Source organism: Gallinula chloropus (assembly GCF_964237585.1).
Source record: "Gallinula chloropus genome assembly, chromosome: 5".
Classification (NCBI taxonomy): Eukaryota; Metazoa; Chordata; class Aves; order Gruiformes; family Rallidae; genus Gallinula; species Gallinula chloropus.
The window spans coordinates 50,909,531-50,927,401 of NC_140090.1; the positions used below are offsets into that span (position 1 = coordinate 50,909,531).

The 17,871-nt window shown below is 43.7% G+C and overlaps 1 protein-coding gene across 1 annotated transcript; it reads right to left on the reverse strand.

The window, feature by feature from the left end:
- Nucleotides 1–12,222: 12,222 nt before the first annotated feature.
- LOC311192432 (protein NDNF-like) lies at nt 12,223–17,626 on the reverse strand (the record flags this gene model as incomplete). Its single annotated transcript, XM_084264902.1, has 3 exons — nt 12,223–13,574; nt 14,985–15,118; nt 17,439–17,626. The coding sequence occupies 3 exons, from the start codon at nt 17,624–17,626 to the stop codon at nt 12,223–12,225; spliced, it is 1,674 nt and encodes a 557-aa protein (XP_084121028.1).
- Between the last annotated feature and the right edge of the window lie 245 nt (nt 17,627–17,871).

Here is a 17,871-nt window from a genome sequence, read left to right on the forward strand (position 1 = left end):
GAGAGCAGATGAAAGATGCATAACCATTTATAGATAGAAACAGTCCAGAAAGACAGTACAACAGCCAAATAACCCACTGGTGGATGTGCAGTTACTGCAGTGACTCTGAACATTGATGTCGAGGAAAAAAACCTCCTTGAATTCTCTTGGAGTGTAGTAATATCTTGTCTGTCTGGAAGGAAAGTGGGCCAGAGGCAGGTGCCTGGGGTAGGCACTCTGTGCTTCTACAACATCTGTGTGGAGCTAATACCATAAACATGGGCACAGCTATTCTGAAATAGTTAAAGCTGATTGATTGCACATAGATTTGACATTAAGATAGCTAGATAATTCTAGACAATATGTAAGATTATAAGGAAGGGCCATCATTCAGTGTGGTGCTTAAGCCTGACTTTGTACATATGAAATAGTTACACCAAAATCAATAGGCTTACATGATTGAATGCTTATGTCTGCTTAAGTGTGCTGCTGGGATGGGGTCACATACTTTAAGCTGTTGTGTGAAACTATGTGCTTCAGGGAGAAAGCATAATCCCCCACAAAATTAATAACGTGAAAAAGAGGAGATAAGAATACGCATTTGTTGCTATATGCAAGTTTGAGTGCCCAAGTTTGACAAATGGAACATGTTGTGCAGCAGGAAATAGTGTTTTGGCAGGTGGATTGTTGCTGACTTAGAAGTAGGTATTTAAATTCATGGTATGCTCTTCTGAGTACTTCTTCCACATTTCATTAGGGAAAATAAAGGTGTATGTGGGCACTTGAGAGAACCTGTTGACTACTAATATTTATTCTGGTGTTGTCAGCATTGGCAGTTAGTTACCGTTAATATTCCAGTGAAAGCTCCTCTTTTTGCATCATGGAGCTGATAAAACAATAGCTAATCATTGAAAAACCTCCATGTGCTCATAGCAGATTAAGTTTCACAAGCAACATTCCTGTGTCTTACAAATGAGCTGCCATGGCACTGTGATTCCAGAGCTATGAGAAAATGTTTTCTTTGGTTTACAGGTGGGTTAATATTGGAAATTCCTATGAACAGTGCCAGATATTTGCTCTGATAAGGAACAACAGTTTAGTTTTTATCTTGTGTTTGGGAGAAATGCATCAGTCATCTATACTCAGATAGCACAGAGGTAGCAAATTTTGGAATGATCTATAGCTTTTTGAATCTCCTTAGTGTAGGAAAAGATTTCTTTAGGCAGGTACAAAATGTTAATTCTTACACCTCTTTTTCTTCCTTGAGACATGTTAATTAGACCAGAGTTGTGTTTTTAAAAATCTGCTTGTTTTTTTTTACACTAATAACTTGGGTACTGCTTTTAAAGTCAATACAATAAATGAGTTGTTAAATTAGCAACTTCCAGTTTTATGAAAATGAAGAATGGAACCAGTAGGAAAAGATTGCATTTGTAGAGTTTTAAAAATGTCTCTTGTACATGCAGTTATTTTAATGTTTAGTCTGTTCTAAGTATTTGGAGATCATTTTCCATGAAATTTGTTTACTTTGGTTGGAATGGACCAGTCTCCCTCATGGTCAACTTGTCTGACTGGAAATCGGGAGGAAGGTGAGGAGGTTCTCAGGTTTTATGGGGCTTTTTCCTCTTGCCTCACCAACGGCACAATTTCATTCAGGCTTTTTCCTCAGCAAGTGGCCCATAAGGGATGGATGTTCCTGCAGCCTTTAGTCAGGCTGTGCTCCCACCAGAGCAGAGCCAGAGGTCTGTAGCATAGCAAGTGAATTCTGCTCTGGAGGAGATTGCACAACTTGACCCAAGGCGACCTATGGTAGAAGTGACTGCAGGACTGTGGCTGATCAAAAGGCAAGCACCTCAGTAATTGGCTTGCCTGTCGATAATTGTTATTTGGTATGATTTGCCACAACCCATGGCTTAAACCTTAGAATGGCTGCAAGTAGTTGTAAGATTCATCTAAAGCTGTGGCTTTCACTATGCGGAATCCAAAGGTTAACGCAACATGAGTTTGCTTGCAGACCTTTATCTTGCTTGCAAGATGAGTGTATGATGACAACAAATTAAGCCTGAGAAATACTTAGTGGATCAACACAGTGACGTAGGTGGCAATAATCCTTGATAACTTATATAGCTCTTAACACAATGTGATTTTTACAGTATGAACATGAATTATTGTTTAGTTTACAAATGTGTTACTCTGGTTTTTTCCTTTGTGGTGCTCTGAATTCTGGTTCATTGTCATGAACATATAATTGTTTTTCCATCTTGCTGTCAAGCAGAATGCCTAGAGATTCTTTGGGTGAAGCATGGTATGAAAACACATTGTCTACAGAGTCTGGGTCTAAATATTCTTGTGAGTAAGAACATGGGACTGGGTTCAGTTGCTTAGTCAGATGTATCAGTAATGTGCATAATGCACCAGTGTTCTGACTGTTAATTGTCACCTCATGTTTATCCAGCAGTACAAGGAGGTTTCCATTAAAAGCAATCTGCAATTAAAAATTCTAAAAACAATAATTGAAAATTATTTGGTACATTTTTGTTATCTTATGTAAGAAACTTTTTTTTTCCCCTCTGACAAATGAAATAAGCTGTTGCAGGAGTTTTCTGTAATGCTGGAAAGTAAATGTATCTCTAATAGTTTATGATGGCTTGAAATCAGCCTTGGTAGAATGCCTAAAAATTCCTGCTTCCTGTTGAAAGCACATTCAGCACACTGGGACACATTTGTCTGGATGTGATATGTAGAAGGTCTACTTTTTTATTTACACTAAATTTTCAGTGATTCCTGTTATTTCAAACCACATCCACCCACGCAGCTATGGTTGCTTGGAATCTGTCTTGACTGGAATATATCAGGAGTAATTGGGTTGGTATGCCATCTTTTGTTGATAATTGGAAACTCTTGGATCTGACACAAGAAGTTAACAAATTCCCTGTACTTAGCCATATGTTTTAGAAGTTCTTGCAACAGCAATTTTCAGGTCATTTGTCTAGCTGGAATTCGAGAAGAAACATATGGCTACTGCTTATGTCCTGCCTTGCTATTCTTAAGAGTATAATTTCATAAATAGAAAAGAGCTCATTAGCTGGGAAATTATTCAAAGACCTAGCTGGAATTGTACCAGATATGCACAGGGACACTGGAAAGAGCCTTTTTTAATAGCCTACACTTGGAATTGTCTGGGCAGAGATATATTCCTTCTTTCAGTAAGACAAATAAAATGCCACAAAGCCATTCATTGCAGTCAAACTGAACGGCAATTGCACATTAAATACTTCTCCTGTGATGCAAAATAGAAAAAAAATCTTGCTAATAAATGTATGCAGTTATAACTTGCATTCTGAACTGTGTAAAGCTATCAGTTACAGTCAATTAATTAAAGTGTCCATATGCATAGCAAAGATGACCGCTTGTTGTTTTTGTGGCTACATCTGTTTGAAGACTGTTCCAGATTTCAGTTTCAGTGGACCTTCACGTTAATGTTAAAATATTCTTTGGTGCCACCTAATGGTAAAATTATGCGGTTACTTTAAAGTGAGAGTAAATAATGGGTACCCGCCACATTTATTAGTGCACTTAGGTCCATCAGGAGCAGTGCTGTGGCCTGAGTATGCATATAATAAAAAAGGCTCCTGACCCAAATTGCTTCCAGTCTAAAAATTTTGCAGTTAAAGGAAAAAGTACAGTAAACCCTATTCTGCTTCCTTTAACTGTTTTAACTGAACCGTTTTCCAAAAGCTGTGGGTACAAGCCTGAACCAAACCAACCAGAACTTAAATCAAAGCTAGATTCTGAAAATAACCTGTAATTTTGTAGAAGGCTGAGTATCAAATGCGATCTGCTGTTCACCATTATTCCATCGGGAATAGAAAATTCAGGTAGGGAACCTATGTTTTTGTCTGAGTTTGGTTGGTGGTATTAGTGTTGCAATTTGCTGGTCCTGCATGATTTCCAGGAAGCAGAAAGCTGACTTTCTGAGTGTAGGAAAAACAGAATATGGATGCTTAGCAATAGCAATGCCACTCATTTTGCACCATCTTCGGGGGTTGGACCGGATGATCTCTCGAGGTCCCTCCCAGCCCCTACAATTCTGTGATTCATTGAGTGTTTCAGGGCAGTTGTGCTATCTAGGTACCTGGTAGCTCTACAGTGAACATGCTCCATGGCGCAGATGGCAGGCTGGAGGATGTGTGAAAAGACCCCCTGCAGCAGGTGAGGGACAGGACAAAGCAAAAAAGAGGGTGCAAACCAAAGCATCCAGAAACTCTGTGAAGCCTGAGACATTCAGGGGAGGTCAGGTTCTTGCAGATGAATTAGCACCTGAAAGCCGGTCTTTTTACCTGCACAAAGTAACCCTAAGGAGACATGTATCTGCTCCTTCCTCTGTGAAGGCTGTAGGTAATTCTTTCTAGTTTCCTTCTGCTCGTGCACTTAAGATTTGGTCTTTCCATCATTTAATTCCATTTGATTACCTTTAAATATGCTTTAGCAGTGGGACATGAGCATGCTTACAGTTTTAATATTGGATGCCATTATGACTTGCTGTGAAGATGTACATTGCTTTGGGGAGTGGGTGGGGAAAAGATGTGGCTTCATGCTGTAAATGAAGTAAAAGTGCCTGTGAGTAGTTTGCTAAAGTCTGTAGAGAAAGTGACTCTAGCGAGGAAAATAATAGATGGAATTCCTCATCCTTGTAAGAAGCTAGTGGGAGGAGGGACAGTGTAGCCAAAGGATGTTGCAAAAGAACTACTTGAATTATTTCTCAATCCTCTGGAAAAGAATGTTCAGTATGTTTTGACTGATCAATTCTGCTATTACATTTTCTGAATACCTGGTTAAGATGGAATTAATAGGCTTGAGGCAAATAAACAGTAAAACCCTAGAGACAAGGAACGCTTTTATCCAAAATAGCTGAAATATTGGGTTTGCTGCCAATTTCTGATACTCAAAAGGCTATTAAATAATGTAATTATCAGTTGCTTCAGTCAGAGCTGACTCTACCCAACATGAGTGGCTGATTTATGCTCTAATGTCCTGATTCTGAACTACAGACTGAGTCTTTTCATGTTCTGGATCACCTTTCAATTCATGGAATCATAGAATGATTTGGACTGGAAGGGACCTCAAAAATCATCTAGATCAGGTTGCTCAAAGCCTCCTCCAACCCGGCCTTAAATGTTTCCTGGGATAGGGCTTCTCATGGGTGTTCTGGAAAGTCAAGCATCATTACATGACTAACGTGGATAAAGTTGTTGCTATAAAAGTAGCATTTTTATCTTTGCATAGGCATGAATTGAGAGGAAGCTGTGATGGGCCAAACTGTTTACAGATGCAACTGCTGTGATTTCATTGGGTAACGGACAGATTTTAAATTATTTTGTCCCAGTAGGAGGTAATATGTGCAGAGTGCTTCTGATGGTCTAGCCAGGCTGTGAGTTTTCAGTCTGAGCTGAGAAAGTGGAACTATGTCCTTCTGGACCTCTGGCTTTCAGAGGATTGTGCCACCTTACAAAGCCAGACGTTTTGGCCCACTTTAACTGCCTGAATACAAATAGTTGAAAATTTTTTTGGGAGGTCAACTGAGTAATAAAGTTTGGGGTTTTTTAAGTTGTGGATAAAGAAAGCAATCCTTCTGTGGGTGGATGGCAATTGTCCTCAAAGGCACTGGTCACTGACAATACTGCTTGATATTGATTCCCTCTTTGGTTTGGTTTCTTCTAGATGAAAAATGACAATCCTCGAAATTAAAGTTTTCCACCATGTACAGTAAGCATCCTTAGGCCTCCTGATTGTCATGGTAAGCAAGCTGGTTTTGCTTTCATGGCCCTTCATGAATCTGCAGCTGATGTGGGTACTGTCAACTCCAAATGCTTAAAAGCCATTAAGCTGGCCCTAAGTCATGACATTGAGATACTGTTAAGCCATGCATGCAGCTACTTGTGTTACAGGAATGGGAGAAGGTGAAGGAAGGGCAGAGGCGTTACAGATTCCCACCTCTTCATCTTACAAATGCACATCATAACGTTGTCGGTTATTTGCATGCAGAAGTGTTGAATTGAAATAATTTTCCAACCTGGTGACACTCATTCTCAACAGCCTTGAGTCCTCCTTACCTCAGTAGTGAGGACCAGGAAACCAGTCAGGTTGCTAGCTGTGCTTCTCAGCTGTTTCTCAGAGGTGTACCTGTGAAACTCTAGAGGCAGGCCTGTGTTGCCAGGCTGGGTTTGACCTGTGTCTCCCCTAGGAAAAAGAAAAGTGGAAGAGCTAAGCTTTGCCTGCTTGCTTCAAGTCTCTCTTGGTTTTGTGGAGGTTTTTTAACATAGCTGATCTAATGGATGTAAAATCTTGGTCACCTAACTGTATGCTGTGTGTGGCTGTTTTCAGAGGCCTCTAAAGGAGACTTGGAGATCAAGTATTTCTTTAGAGTTGTGGTCTTGTTGCATGAGGAGCTCTCCCATCATGTGAGTCACGGGCTTCAAGAGTACTAGGGGCTTAGTGGCTTTGTACACTGGCACTGAATTTCAGAGGCAGGAATGAATCAGTGGTGAAGTTCAATTGAGCACAGTCTTCCTTCTGCTGGAAAGAGGAGGAGTAAGTAATTGTTGTCACAGTTACTGCTGCGGTGCTGGTACCTGCAAAATGCTGCAGGGTGCTGCCAGGACTGAGGTATCCCACCGGCAGCCTTTATTGGGGTCCTGCAGAGCCCTGCTGAAAACACAGGTAGTTCTGGAGAAATCTCTGTCCATGCAAAAAGGTTTATTGAGAAGTAGGGAACTGAAGAAAATGGAAGCTGGATGCAAACTGTGGATCCAGGCTGGGCCTGTCCTTTCCTTAGAAATTTCTAACAAACTAAATTTTTCGCTTGCTGCCTTGAGATTCTTCACACTTTTCTTCTCTCACCCTTCCCTCAGAAGGTCTCCTTTCCTACTGGGTTCTGCTTGCAGACCAAATTACTGCAGAAGTCTGAAGCAACCCTTTCAAACTGAGCTCCCAGGTCACCTTTTCAGAGCCCCTCCTGCATCACTGACACCACTACCTGCAAAAAGAAACAGGACTTTGGCGTTTGCTTCCTCTGTCTGCTCTGCTGTCCCCTGGGGGCTGAGTGGTGTTAAAATGCTTTCCTAAGTTTGAGGTAGAGGAGCAGCAGAGCACCTTCCTCAGAGGAAAAGCAGTATAAGACAGGTGGTGCAATCTTCAGGGATGGCTCTCAATCCCTGGAAACAAATCCTCAGCCTCTCACAGAGGCAGAGATCAGTGACCAAAACCCCTGAAGAACAAGCCTGTAATGAAGTGGGGTCTGTGCCCTCTGTCCCAGAGTTTTGGTGGGGCATCCAGCTCTGGTGGGAGGTAGGTTGCTGCGAAGTGAGACAGGGAAGAAACGATATGGAGATCCACCCATGGGTGCTGCAGGACAAAAGTTGTAAGGGGGGTGCCTGGTGGGGGGGGGGTGGTGGTGGTGGTGGTGGTGTCACAGTTTGCTGGATAATTGTCTGGCCTAGAGCTCCTAGCTTGGAGCTCATCAAATCTGGGACTGTCCTTGGTGCCACTGTGTGTCTGTAAAACTGCTCCCGCTCGGCTTTATCCAGGCAGCTCCTTGCGCATCTTCTGCGGCGTGACAGTGCCCTCTCGTGCTCGCAGGCCTGGCAGCAGCAGAGCCCTTCGTGTGCGGCCCGGGATGCTCAACCAGCTCCTGGCAGTGCTTAGCCCCGTGTCCCCCGGGCTCATCCGTGAGTTATTACGTCGTGTTTCTTTGCCGAAGGACGCAAGGCAGGAGTGTAACGTATTTGTTTGCCTCTACTAGGCACAGCTGCCTACAACTATCTGAAAGGAAGCTGTAGAGAGGTGGGCCATGGTCTCTTCAGCCAGGAGCTAGGGCAGGGGGCAATGGCCTCAAGCTGCACCAGGGCAGGGTCAGATTAAATGTCAGGAAAAAGTTCTTCCCTGAAAGAGTTGTCGGGATATGGAAAGGCTGCCCAGGGAGGGGGCTGAGTCACCATCCCTGGATGTGTTTTAAAAAAAGGGTAGATGAGGTTCTTAGGAATATGGTTTAGCATAGGACAGGAACGGTTGTACTCGATGATCTCAAAGATCTTTTCCAACCTTGTGATTCTGTGTGATACTAGGCAATGTAGCTGCTTTTTTGGTGCTGTTTTCTAATAATCCTTGGCAGACTTGCTGTGGAAATACCTTTTGCCTTGCAAAAGAAGCACACTCCACCTCTCTGTGCGTTGTTATGTGGCTGATTTCTCAATTCAGCCTGTGTGGAGCAAGTAAATGCTGATGAGCAGCTGCACATCTTTTGTGCCCCTTCCTCCTCAAAGATGCAGTGTGCTGGTTTGTTTTGCCTATGTCTGTTATTTTGCTGCATGAGAGTTCAACTCTCAAGTTGTCTGTTTTTCTCCCACATGCCAGAGAGCCTCAGTTGCTTTAAAGGCACCTAAAAGCCTTTGGCATTTTGGGGTCACTGGCTTGGAGTTGCTGTCAGTGCTAATACTACGCTTAAAATTAAGTTTCAAGCCCTGTGCAAAGCTGTGTGTGGCTAGGATGCTGAACTGCAGTGTCCGTGGTCCATGAACTCCACTCACCAAAACCCAAAAAGTAATAAAGCCCAAAATGGAGATGATTTGCATATATGCAAACAAACTCATCGGTTCTGTGTTGTTGAAAACAATTTGCAAGCGGAATTTCAGTCCAGCACCTAGGGCCAAAATAACAAGGCTATTTTCAACATGTTGCTTAAGCTGGAAGCAAGCTGCCTGAGTAGGGAGGCCTTAGCCAGAAAAAAATGTGAAGATGAAAAGAAAATGTTGCTCAGAGCATCCCTGGTGCTTTGTGGTTGCAGCCCTGATGCTTTTGTGGCATCCCTGGTGTTTGTGGGTAGGCATGGAGCAATTCCTGAAAGGCTACTAGGGTATTTATGTTTGTTAGGGAACTCAAAGCAACAGGGAATGAGTAAAAGGGTTGTTAAATATGGAGGGGGAAAGGAATGACAAAATAGATCTGTCTCTGTTGGTTAAATGTTAACTTATAAATTTCATTAGTCCTTAAACCCAGTGTGAGAAACCTACATAGGTTTTAGGTGGCAGTATTTTTCAAAGTGTAGAACTTAAGCAATTATTACTGTCTTAAGTTACTTTTTGACACTTCCAGCAATACACTTATATGAAATAATTGGCAAGTGATGCTGAAGAGCTCCTGATTTGTGACTTACAGGCATACATAATGACCAAGTTAGAAGCCTGTGCTTTATTAGTTCACGGTTTCAGATACCTGCAGCTCATTTCCAGAATGCAAGTGGTGATTTGTGAGGCTGTCCCCTCAAGAGAAAGGGACATGGATATGAAACCTGTTTTCTTTAGTTACTCACCCTCTCTGGTTTTGGTACCTGCAGCCCTACTTCCCATGTGGAGGAGTGGCTTAGCAATGGGAGCAGTTCTGTAAATGCAGTTCTTAGCAATGGGAGCAGGGGAGAGATGCACGACCTCAGGCTTTGATCTCAGCTGTGACAGGACTTGAGATACAATAGCTAGTAGCACAGAAAAGCTGAGACCTGCCAATGAACTCTAGAAAAAATACTTTTACCTGATAAGACTGTTGAGGACTTAGTTTAAATGATCCACAAAACCAAAATGTTGCTCTTGAAATGTTCTCCGTGAATATTTCTGTCTGCACTTCCTATGTGACTCAGATTCAGCAGGGAGGGGGAGGAGATGGGAAGAGCTGGTGACAGCTTAGGGCAGGCTGGACTGAGGTACTGAGCTTCCCTAGAAATTCAGCAAGACTGCAGAAAGCATCAAGAGCAGTAAATGTAACTTGGGAAATGTTTATGAGCAGCCTGCAGCGGGTAGAGCACCAGTTGAAGGAAGGGCGAGAAGATGGGAAGATGCCAAACAGCTTTGAAAGAGAAGGGCTTCTGAGTGTCGAAGGTAAGGAGCTGCACACATGAGATGCTGGTAGGGGTAGGAAGAGCACCAGTGGTGTAACACAGCACCTTTGGTTTTGTTGTGGATAAACCTCTGAAGCAACTCCCAGGACAGCAGTAGGTGAATTGACAGCCAGCTTATAAAACCTGTGCACCCCCAGGCTTCCTTAAGTAGGGTATGGACGTGAGTCAGTTGGAAGATGGTTTTCAGCCTGGTGCACAGAGGCCAAATCACAGTGGAAGGATCAACAGGGAGGAGTATTCCCTGCTGTTCCCGGGGTCTGTATTGCAGACCATGGCTTGCTACATATGCAAGCAAAGCAGGCTGCTACCTGGAGGGCAGGTTACCTGCTCTGTTTGTATTAGAGGTAATTGGTGACAGAAGTCTGAAGCTGGTTCTGTTGTAGGAGACATTCTTCAGTAGAGGCACTGCTGTCAGGCAAGGTGCCAATGTCTCTTCCCCTTCCAACTAACATTTTTGTGGCATTTGTGTATGGGGTCAAAACCAGGGGTTAGTGCTCTGAGAGGCTGAGGGTAGCGGGTTAAGAATATATTTTATCTGCAATTAAACAGATTTTCCTGTTCTTTCTCTGTTACTAGAATTACGGCTGCTATTACAATCACTTGGAGGGGATCTAAGTGAAGTTCATCCAGAATATAAATGCCTGCAGTTGAGGAAGAAGGCAGAAAAAAGCATTGCAGTTTCCAAGTGGAGATGACCTCTGTTGCTCTCTGAGCTCAGACTATTTTTGGCAGGAGCAAAATGGAGACGGCTTGCCTTGGAAAGAAGGCAGTGCAGATGCCAGGCCCTGTAATTAGCCGAAAGGCCCTCAGAGTGTGGGGAGGAGGTCACAGAGCGCATGGGCCCTGCTGTGGCACCGCTCAATGTGGAATAGCGCCTGCAGGAATGTGAAGCTGAGCCAAAGCCCACATACTGCAGCTGATGCCATATGAAGGCCAGACCCTTTATTCTGGGACTAACGAGTCCACTAATGTATGGTGTGCACCATCCAGGGCGCACAGCGCTGTCAGGCCTTTGGAGCAGGGTGCACAAAGGGTTCAGTCCTTTACCAAGTAATTACCCAGTGTAAACTAGACCCTTGATGAGCCTGAATTGCAAGTGAACTTCTGAAATGTACAATCGTGGAATTAATAATTTATCTTTGCTTAGTGTAATTGTAGAGGGGAAAAAAATTACAGCAGGCAATCTCTGGCAGTCTCTGGCTCAGTGAATATTTTGGGTCTCTTTATGTGAAGAGCCTTCGTACAAAAGATTTTCTGGCAATTGTTGAAGTTGAGCATGAAGATTTTTATGAAAACCTACAATTTTTCATGTATCTTAAAAACTGTGCCTCTTGTCATCTAGGGAAGGTAATCAAGGAAACAGGACAACAACAAAAAATTTGTCAGGATTTTTACTACAAATATTTCCCCCCCATGATATTTAATAGGAAAACTACATTTAATTTTTCCTAAAGCAATGCATTCATTGATACAGGCTGCGTTAGAGATATTATGCTCAAGAGTCACGTGGCAATAGGCATGGGCTTGGTACCAGACTAGAGATAAAAACCTCCTTTCCATGGCAAGATTCCCTACTTCCTGGTTTCCTCAATGGGCAGCAGCAGTGTTTGTTTACTCCAGAGAAAAGCTGGATCCAGAGCTGGTTCCTGGCCTGAAGTTTGTCACTTTCTAACCACGTTTCTCTATAGAAATGAAAGCCAAATGAACATGCGGGTAATAAGGGAAGACTTATTTCAGGCTGCTTTACCCAAGGTGTGGAGTTTTACGCCAGTTCCACTGCTTTTTTTAAAATTTCTTTTTGTCTCCATCCTTATGTTAAGCAGTGGGGAAGTTCAGCTTCTCAAGAGCAGCTTGACTTGCGGGGTGTCTCAGCTCCTTCTTAGCCGATGGAGTTACGCAAAGTGGAAACCCCTCTGGGACTTGAAAACAACATAGGCTCCTTGAGAGGTGTGTCCCATCACTTCTGTATTGGATTTCAGAAGCATTCTTGGTAACCAATCTATTTATCTTAGGTGCTGTTGTGGGTATTATATTTCCATATGCATGGATTTGCTTTGCAGGTCTGGTTTTGATGTCTGAGACAGGAGAGGGGAAAATAAGAAAACTTTAACAGGAGAGAAGATGCAGAAGTAAGCATAATGGTCTATACAGCTAAGATCTTTCTTCCATATAATCTCATGGCTTTAAATTTTTTGCATATCGGTGTATTTTGAACTGCAGGGGCTATGGCATGGGCTGTGGCAGAGTTTTGGTAACAGTCTGTGTTCATGTACTTAAAAGCTCTTCTTTAAAAACCTTCAACATTTTTTTCTGGTTTTCACAACTTTGCTGTGATATCTGATGGGGATGCCAGATGGCCCGAAGAGATAAACATCAAACAAGTAAAGTGTCCCTGCATCCAGCCCTTTGATGGTCTCTGTCGTGACAGCTCGCTGGAGATTTATGTCATAGAAATACTTGCACAGCACTTTCTCTGACTTGTGCCGAGATTCTGGTCCAGAGCACCTGTCTGCACTCTGCAGTTCCACCCAGAGCTGATCTTCCTTGAGCCTTTTCTTGTACACACAGTATTTGCTCTCCTCCTGTGTTCCTAGCCAGGCAATGGTAACAGAGTTGCAGGTCCTCAGTTTACTAAAGGATTTGATTTTTAAGCTCTCTGGAAGAAGTGGGAATAAGGGCTTGTGGAAATGGGAGGACACCTGTACTTTCACCGAGGAGTTAGACTCCTCTGTGGACCTCAGCTGCACCAAATATGTCTCCAGCAGCCTCCCCTTCAGTGAGAAGTACCTCAGCCCTGAGATGTTTTCCGATGCCACTGTTTTGCCATTCTTTGTTATGTGAACCCGTACCTGGCCGCGGCACAACTGAAAGGTGAACTGTATTTTCTTGTGCCTCGCCTGGTACTGCAGGCTGTAGAATTTCTGGTTTTTCCCATCCAGGACAATCTGAATCACTTTCCCGTCTTTCAGCTCTGTCACCTTGGGTTCAGGTTCTTCCAGGGTTCTGGCAAATGTCCCAGTGTAAGCAGCACTGGCGTTTGTGAGGAGATTGACGACGAAAACATCAAAGTAGTACTGAGTGCTGGGACTCAGGCTGGGCACTGTGTAAGTGTTCTTGGTACCCACGCATATCTGCCTGACTTCCCCACTGCTTGCTTTGTTGATGATGCTCAATTCACTGTTGGACAAGATCATCACCTGCTGCGGTTCAAGAAGGTATGGAGAGAGAGACAAAGCTAACGTAGGTGGCAGTTTCACTCCTGAGGATCTGATTGCTGTCTCTGCAGCACACAAGCTCTTATAGTTGTGCTTTTCATTCACCAGAAGACAGTACTGGATGTTTTCTCTGTGTTGCAAAACAGAGGGACTGTGTTTCCAGGTCAGAGTCACTGTTGTGTGCCCGATGCCAATAACATCTATGCGTGGATCCACTGGAAGCTCTGGGTAGAGATGCCCAGAGGTTGTGTCTGTTGTTAAATACACGGTAATATGCGTGTCTCGCTCAGTGGATAGGAACTCTAGCATGTAAAGGGCAGAGTGAGAGGACATACCCATGTAAGTCTCTACAGAATTTCCCTTATAGTTAAAGATGGTGGACACCATGGTTGGAGCCTTTTGAGCTTTTGAGACCTCTCGTGTGCCGGGATCACCTGCAGGCAAAAGGCAAAATAAAATAAAGCACATGGCATAGGTTTCATTGTTCATATGCCAGGGTACGTCCTTTTTTCTTATGAAAACAGTAATTATAACCAAAAATACTTCCTGTTACTGGCAATTTATTAAAAGAAAATTTGAGTAGCTTTTATTTTAGCAGTGCAAGTGGTAGAATTATGCTTTCAAAAAGATTGCAATTACAAAACCACAACTCACAAAAGCTTGACTTGTACTGTGCCTGAACATCCCTATAATTTCCTTCTACTGGCTGTCTCTTTGGGTGCTTTTCTTCAAGAAGACTCACACTGTCAATAAAAAGGAGTTTTCCTTGGTTTAGTTTTGTGTCTGTCTCCTGTGAGGATGGAATGTTTATAACTTCAAAGGGATGTTATTTGAACTTCTTGATCAGGTGTACTTGTCTGACAGGTAAGAACTAGTTTACAGAAGCTTTCAGATTTCAGTTTGAAGAATGAATTTAAAAAGTCATGAGAGAATGGAATTTCCTCTCGGGCTAAAGGCAGCATAATACCCGCTGTCGTGGTAGATGGTATTCCTAGAAAAATAAACAGCTAAATGTTCTACACATCACTGTGGGGAGCAAAATGACTGGTTCAAGTGACTCAAGCCACAGAAATAGAGCCAAGACAGCAGAGGGGAGTTAGGGCCAATGCAAACAGCTTGTGAGGCTGATCTGTTTTTGTGGAGCCCAGAACACCCAGTGTTGTTCCCAGATAGTACTGTATGATTCTTTTACTTTTTCAAATCAAATCATGGAACGTTAGGAGTTGGAAGGGACCTAGAAAGCTCATCTAGTCCAACCCCCTTGCCAGAGCAGGATCACCCAGACTAAATCACACAGGAACATGTCCAAGCGGGTTTGGATGTCTCCAGAGGAGACTGCACAACCTCTCTGCGCAGCCTGTTCCAGTGCTGTATCACCCTCACAGTGAAAATATTTCTCCTTATGTTAACATGGAACTTCCTCTGCTCCATCTTGCACCTGTTGCCCCTTGTCCTATCACTGCCATCACTGAGAAGAGCCTGGCTCCGTCGTCCTGACTCCTGCCATTTATGTATTTATAAGCATTAATGAGGTCACCCCTCAGTCTCCTCTTCTCTAGGCTGAAGAGGCCCATCTCCCTCAGCCTCTCCTCATAAGGAAGGTGTTAAAATCCTTCATCCTTAAATTAATCCTTAATTTACTTCAGTTGATGGCAAAATCCCATGGACTTCCATGTTTCACCCCTGGAGACAAGGAGGTACTCTTCTGCCCATGGCAGTTTCCGGGAGAGGGTAGCATAAGGTGTTGAAGTTGGGGGGGGGGGGTGTGGAATTTTCTGTAACGCAACTCCCTGTGAGTAACTTACGCTTTCCTCATCTCTGCTCAGGCAGCCCCAGAGTCTTACCTCGTGCAGCTTTCCCAAGGAAACTTGCTGAAGCCTTATGCATGAGTATGCTCCATTCGATGGGAACATCACAGGGCGTCACTGTTACTGTGAAAGGGGCAAGGGCTCTGCTTTCCTCCAAGACAAAGTAGTACCTGTAAACGTGGATTAAAAACAGAGGGGAAAGTGTCAGGAAATTTGGGTCTGCTTGAGCCTTCTTGTAAGCAGCTGTTCTGATGTGGGCCCCTCCACTGTGGGTAGAAATGATGGCTCTCCCTTGAGGTGCATAAATAGCATGGGCAGTGAAAGTCTGAATTGTTCAGCTGTGAGAAGAATACATGCTTGTTTTGGGGTGGTTTTTGTAATACACAAAATTTCACTGGGTGTTTCATCCACTTCATGCAATGTTTTTCCCCAAAATTTTAATATACTTCAGGTGCATATTGCACATCAGTATTGGTTATTGTGAATGATGGATGTGCCTTTCCCTTGGCTAACTCTGAGGAATTTGGTATGCTTTTTCTCAGAATTTCTTGACTGGAGTCTAGTGAAATCTCTTAGTGTGTACTCTCTCATATGTGTTTGCACTCTCTCATATGTCTCTGCCATCCTGGGTGCCGTAGGAAGCAGATGTAATGGAATAATTTTAGCCAACCCTGAAGATTATCAGATATCAATGGCAGTTTCCTCCAGGCTGATTCTAACTTACTTGCTTTCACGACAGAGGCTGCTGCGCGTGAGCAGTACCAAGCAATGTCAGCCTCCTCAGTAAGGTTATGATTTCTGCTTTTTTACAGTAAACCCCACCTTCCTGTCTTGCTCCTTTGGTCTTCTGTTTGTTTCTGTTGATTTGGTACATACAGACTGTATACAGTCACAGAAATGTTTGGACTTGGGTTGGTTGCTCTGCAGATAAATGAAGGCAATTTGAGGGGTGTTTTGCTCATTGGTGAGACAAACCTAGTCATTACAGGTAGATTGTGTCAGCCTAGAGGTCTGGCTTACTCTCAGAATCACAAGGTTGGAAAAGACCTTAGAGTCCAACCGTTCCTGTCCTCTACTAAACCACATCCCTGAGCACCTCATCTGGCCGTCTTTTAAATACATTCAGGGATGGTGACTCAACCCCCTCCCTGGGCAGCCTGTTCTACATCCCTGACAACTCTTTCAGTGAAATTTTTTTCCTAACGTCTGATCTGAACCTCCCCTGGTGCAGCTTTGTGCCATTGCCCCTTGTCCTGTCACCTGGCTGAAGAGACCATCTCCCACCTCTCTACATCCTCCTTTCAGGTAATTGTAGGTGGCGATAAGGTCTCCCCTCAGCCTCCTCTTGTCCAGGCTAAACATTCCCAGCTCCCTCAGCTGCTCCTTATAAGATTTGCCCTCCAGCCTCTTCCCCAGCCTGGTTGCCCTTTTCTGGACACCCCCTTATGGTGAGGAGCCCAGAACTGGACACAGAACATGGCTAGAGTCAAGCTTCACTGGAAACAAGTCTTCTACTTTAAGCCAAAACTTGTCATCTCTTGGTTTCCTGTTTGGATGACTCTGGAGTTCAATAAGGTCCTTACCTGATTGTACTGTAGTCAAGGGGTCTTTGCTTCCTAATTACAATCTTAATGTCACGCCCCAAGAGCATGGCAAAATTCACACAGTATCCATTTGCCTTTGCTCTTGTGCAAATTTCTTCACAAATATCTTGTGCAATAATGTTGTTTTATAATGTGTGCCACATTCCAGTTTCTGCACAATGCATGTCAAGACTGAACCATCTGGCTCAGTCTCTGCTCCATGATTGCTCTGCTTGGGTGCATGTCAAAATCTGTATGTGTCCAAAGAGGTGTCGGATTAAACCACTCCAAGTGCATCTCTTCCCAAACAAACAGATCAGCCTTTGCTACCCAAGATGCAGCGCCAGTTGTGACATCTACATCAGCTAGCAAACTTTGGAGGTATTTTTGGGAAGTGAATGATCTGGAATTTCCACATGCAAAGCACTTTTGTTCTTTAGCACCATCCAAAAATACCCCCACTTCCAGCACGCAGGACATGGGTAGATGCCTTTCTGGTATGGCATCTGTATGGATATTCTACTGAGTCTTGGAGAACATGCAGTTAGTTTGCTGGGTAAAATCCTTGTATTTTGCAGTGAATGCAGGACAATCGATGTGTGTCTGCGGGTCTGAAGCCAAGCTGTTTGTGTGACACAACCGCTTGCTGGTGGAGCCTACCTGTCCTGTACTGGCTCTGCTGCTGCTCTGACAGCCCCCATGGAAACCTGCCTGAAACATGTGCATGAGTCTAAGCTTTGCTCTAGATTCTGGGTGATGCAATGGCCCCTGAGCTTGACAACAATAGGGAATTTCTCTGGAAATTCGGTGGATGCTGTGCAGGTGTGTAGCCACTCTTGGCTCGTACCAGTAGCGTGTGGCTCCCAGTGTCATAGAGAAGTATCAGGAGTGGGTGATTTGCTCTTACCTTTTAGGTATATCCTTCAGCAGGTGAATTGTAGTTTCCTTCCCATCAGCGAGTATTAGGGAGTGGTAGAAATTGAAGAGATCGGTCTTGAAGCTCTGCTGGGAGCTGGTGGTGGGTGCTTTTATGGAATGACACAAGCAAGCCACCATGAGAAGGTGGAGAGGCAGGCAAAACCAGAAGCAGGACATCTTCAGTACTGCAGAGCGAGAGGTAACAAAAGTGAATGGAAACTGCCACCTTGGAGAAGATAATCAGTGACCCTCTCTCTGTGCCTTTCCTATCGTCCATCACAATCACCTCAATCTAGGACGTCAAACGGTGCCAGCCTCCAGACTGCTAAATTGCTTAAAGCTCACAGAGAAGTACTTCTTAGAGTATCTCTCCAAAGGTTTAACAGCAGAAGCTGCTGTTAAGTTTTACAAGTGCAATATCA